The 4,588-nt window shown below is 38.5% G+C and overlaps 1 protein-coding gene across 1 annotated transcript in view; it reads left to right on the plus strand.

The window, feature by feature from the left end:
- Positions 1-2,141: 2,141 nt before the first annotated feature.
- The window catches only part of LOC104524566 (zinc finger protein DZIP1), a gene marked incomplete at its 5' end in the record, with an annotated part of 12,214 nt that continues 9,767 nt past the window's right edge, over positions 2,142-4,588 (plus strand). The window contains one exon of the mRNA XM_010167490.2: positions 2,142-2,201. Within this exon, the coding sequence (XP_010165792.2) occupies positions 2,142-2,201 (60 nt within the window). The remainder of the gene's footprint in view (positions 2,202-4,588) is intronic.

Here is a 4,588-nt window from a genome sequence, read left to right on the forward strand (position 1 = left end):
TATTTCATTAAGTTCTTTTACTGATTTTAACTTCCTCTGTTTCTAGTATCCTGAGAAAGAGAAGCATGTACCTGTATGCCAGATTAGCAGACTATTTTCAAGTCTGAGTTCCGGGGATTGGGCTTTTCCTGTTAAATTAAGTTACTTGACAAGCGCTTGTGCAGAGATGAATCAGCTCCTTTAAGCAGATTGCATTTTGAGTAAAGTACAGGTAAAACAAGTATAGATTAAATACAATTACACAGCAACTGGCTTACTGTCTAGTAGGTCCAGCCAAGAAATTTAGAGGCCTCAGTGCCTGTGCAGATAAATTAAATATCCCCAGAGCATCCCTCATCTGTGCTTCTGGCTCTGTCCACCAGAAGAGGCTCACTGCAGGCTTTTGGGAATGATCCTAAACTTTGCCTGACCATTGTTTTGGAGAATGTTGGTTGGTGCAAGGCAGCAGTGTGCCAGGAAAAGCTTTAGGTGTTCAGTAGTGTGGAGGATCATATTCCAGTGCCCAGGAATGCTCTGGCCACTGCTAAATTTTACAGCCTTAGAGACTGAAAGACCAGAAACCTATTTGTCAGTCTCTCAGAGTTTTGCTTTTAAGTGTTTCCATAAAAGATATTGACATTTGCATCTTGTTAGCATCTTGTGATGCTGTAAGAAGCATTTTTTTAGAGCTTCTTGTTTAGTGCGAATTCAGTGGGAGCAAATGTTAAGTCTTGTAACCTGCTTGGAAAAACAGGTGAGAAGCTGAATGTAACCACAAGTATGGAGAGTGTGGAGAGAACAGCAGCCATACCCAAGCATTTACAACACTGCTTTTAGTCCCCTTCAGATGGGGAATATTGGAGATGTGACAGTGTCACTTGGCTCCAAGTGCTCATTTCACCTTGATAACCCATCACAGTGCATCTACGTTTGTACCTCATTAGACAAGAAGTGCTGAAGAGCAGGTGTCTTTATTACAGTGGCACTTCCTCCCCTTCTACCCCTACAGTGTAACAATCATTTGTAGTGCCAAAGTTTTCTTGTGAAGGCTGGGGAAATGTGTGTTGGCCCAAAATAATGGCCAATAGATTGTTTTCTCTATACTGCCAGTAGTTGAATGCTGAAAGTACAGATTGCACGTTTCTGGTTTTATCATAAACCCTAGAAGAAACTAAAATTCTAGTTTTCATTGAAATAAATTTATTTATGAAAGGTGAATATTAACATTTTTAAAACCTAAATTTTTATTTGTCTACATATAAGCATTTTCATGCATCTTGTATCTGAAGTCTATAAAGGTGTAAATAAACTGTACTCTGCCTTCATTTATGTAAAGCAAACTGTACCTGACAGCCTATAGAATGATAATTTCTATGTGTTTAGGAAGCTGTTTTCAGCAGAGGACATTTCAAGATTTCTTAAAAGCACAGGATGATAGTGAATCTCACTGTATTGCAGTGATTGAAGATTTTTTAAATTGGTTTTATTGGAAATTATCATATATATATTATTTCACTTTCTTGCATATAGTATTGAGTATACTACTGAGTATAAACTCAGTACTTAATAATTCTCTGGAATGATGAGTTAACATATTTTTTCCATATATTTTTGAGCATTTCTGTGTCTGTCTATTTCACTTGCCTTTTGTAAACTTTTAGTATCAAATTGCACATAAACAATATTTTAAAATAAATATAAAAATTAAAATGCTTCTTATGAGAAATGAATGGCAACATACATTCATTTCCTTAATCCTACATTGCCTTGTCCCTGCAGACACCTCAAAACATCCCCCCTGGCCTCTGAGTGCTATTCCAGATGGGCATGGGTTTTTTTGGTAGTTGCATGTCATGTCACCAGCCCTGTGCCAGTGGCTTAAAACTGTAATGTATCTGAGATGACACTAGACACCCATGTTTGGGCAACTGCATCTCTCCTGAAATGACTACTGTATTAGGGTGTCCTCCACAAAAATGTACTGCCAAGGCAGTACCTAAAACCGTGAAGAGACACGTTGCATCGGATTTGTGATTGTTAAGCAGGTTGTCAGCAATCAGGAAAATTGACATCAGTGTGTTTTTTTGACTAACTTTCCCATTCTGGACCTTGACCACCTTCTGTCTTGTCTGTCTGGTGTTCCTGTTCTTCCTCGTTATTAGAGCAGGCACCCTTGGTGCATATGCTGGAGCCCATAGAGGAGCTTTCAGAAGAGGAAAAAGGTAATGGTTGATTCAGCTCAAAATATAGTGGCATGTGTTTCTCGAAAATAAAAATGTAAATATTATTTGATACCTAAAGTATTTTTCATTGTATCTGAGTATGCTTATGTGATTTGGATGGAACACTCCTTGTTTGTGTCAGTCTCCTGTTTGCTATTGGTGCTTGTAAATACTGTGATTTCATTATCCAAGTTCAATGTTTTTATGAAAATCTGGCTAACTTTTCAAAGCAGGGATATTCCATATGTCTAAAGGCACTGGAGCTAAGCAGAGCAAAAGTATTTGATGGGGAATTTCCTTATCAGGAAATTATTGCTGTTGACACTATTGCAGCGTATGCTCACTTCTTTTTCAAACTCTGCATAAGAGGATAAAGAGTTCAAATAGAAGAAGGAAGTTGGTGGTGGAGGTTGAAGCTGCCTAATTTCCTAGATGCACCAAAGTAGATTAGATTACTTTGCAAGTAATCTAAATTACACCTACCTCTAAGCAGCCATGGCTCCAGCCAGGGTTTGCAGTTCTGAATGAAAATGCGTAGCCCAGTGTTGGCAGCCGTTCTTCTGCTTCATCTGAGGAAAACTTGGAGAAGGCCACAGTTACTGTGGCAGAAGAGAAAGCATTGGTTCATCCTGCATGGTATTCTTCTGCTGAAGAAGGCTAACTACTTTAGATGAAACACCAAATAGCTGAATAACATGATAATCTGTACTGTGTGCAAAAATCAAAATCATTCTTGAACCTCATAGCCAGTCAGTTTAAATTTTGAAGGAATTACTCTGTTTCGAAGACAAAATTGTCGTTTGAATACCTCTGCGTGTAAGTGAGAAGTTTCCCCAGGGAAAATCCAGTGACTCTGAGCAATCTAAAATAAAGACTGCTTGCATTTTTGCCATTCTTTCTGCTATGTCTCTTGCTTGCCATCTCCTCTCTTGATGGATTGTCTTTGATTCTTCTACTGTGTCTAAAGGCATGGCCTGCAGTACAAAAGAGAGAAAGAAAGAATGTGGTCTGAAAAGATAGACCAGGATTCTTTTGTTTTCAGTGACAGCCGTTTGTAAGGGAGAGTTTGAAAATTCTTGACTTGGCAGATTATTTCATAGGATTATGTAGGAGCTGAGACAGTGGACCAGACTTAAGGTCCCTTGTCTCTAAAGTAGTCAAATCTAGTATTTAGGGTTTTTTGAAAATAAAAACTAATTAGAAAACTGTTCCTTCAATAGTTGGCTCTAGCAAAAAGGATTTGGCTTGAATTAATTAGCAAGAATTAGTATTGTAATTAATTAAGATAATGCTGGATAGTCTTGTTACCCATATTAGTATGTAGTAATTATGTATTTTAAAATTGAGATGGTTCTATTTTATTGTGAGGATTAAAATCTGAAAGGGATGGGATTTTCAGAAGGCTCCTTGGAGCCTTTCACTTTAAAATGTCTTATGTCTGGTTTTGTGGGCAGATTTCATACTGCATAATGCACCTTTTCTTGATTGAGGATAGTCTGATAACCCTGTGTTTCCGCACCGACCAGTAGTTTGCCTCTTCTAGGACTCATCTCTCCAGCCAAATCTCTTTTAATTCCACCTCTGTCAGGGACTTGAGTTGTCCACACAATTCCCAAAACCAGTTAAGATTTCAGCCAGATTCTGTCCTCTTCAACACAGATCTCTTAGTATGGTAGCTGGACTCTTTTCTCAGTTTTCATTACCTTTATTTTTTCCAGGACCAATTGGAAGCCACTTCCTCAAAACAATGCAGATATAACTTATGTCTCTTCAGGCTTTTTTGGGTCCTCTTCAGGATGCTTATCTTTCCCGTAAAGAAAAATGAAAACTAAATGGAACTGCTTTTTAAGCAGTCATTGTTAAAAAATGGGAAAAGTGGCACTTTTATTTAAAAGAAAACTTTTGAAAGTCACAAGATGGAATTATTCCTTCATTTTTCTCCTTGTCTGTGGGCTGGCAAATGACTCTGCTGCCCTGTAAATCTTACTGGAAAGAGACAAACTCCTGCCCAAGATTTACCTTTTATTTCAGGGGATGAAGTTGGGAGTGTGGTTTACAGCATGCTTTCCTGGCACGTTGTACACCCCTCTATGTACGCTTTGCCAGCTTTGCTGACTGCTGCCAGACAGAAGCAGCTGTCATGGTCCCACAGATGATGGGCTCACTTGGTCTGCGTGGCATTCAGTAAAAATCTGTCTTGCCAGAGACACTTCATAGGCAGGTTGCAAATGGGTGTGTTTTGCTTCTTTACTTCTCTGTATGACCCTATAATACTTTGGTCTAACTTGAATGTCAATCTTCAGATTAGATGGAAGAATCTGTCTAGATGATTCTTTATTTCTTGCATAAGAGTTCATGTCATTACTGACACTTAAAGCAAGGGAAAG

The sequence above is a fragment of the Antrostomus carolinensis genome, unplaced genomic scaffold (genome assembly GCF_000700745.2).
Source record: "Antrostomus carolinensis isolate BGI_N321 unplaced genomic scaffold, ASM70074v2 scaffold3705, whole genome shotgun sequence".
NCBI lineage: Eukaryota > Metazoa > Chordata > Aves > Caprimulgiformes > Caprimulgidae > Antrostomus > Antrostomus carolinensis.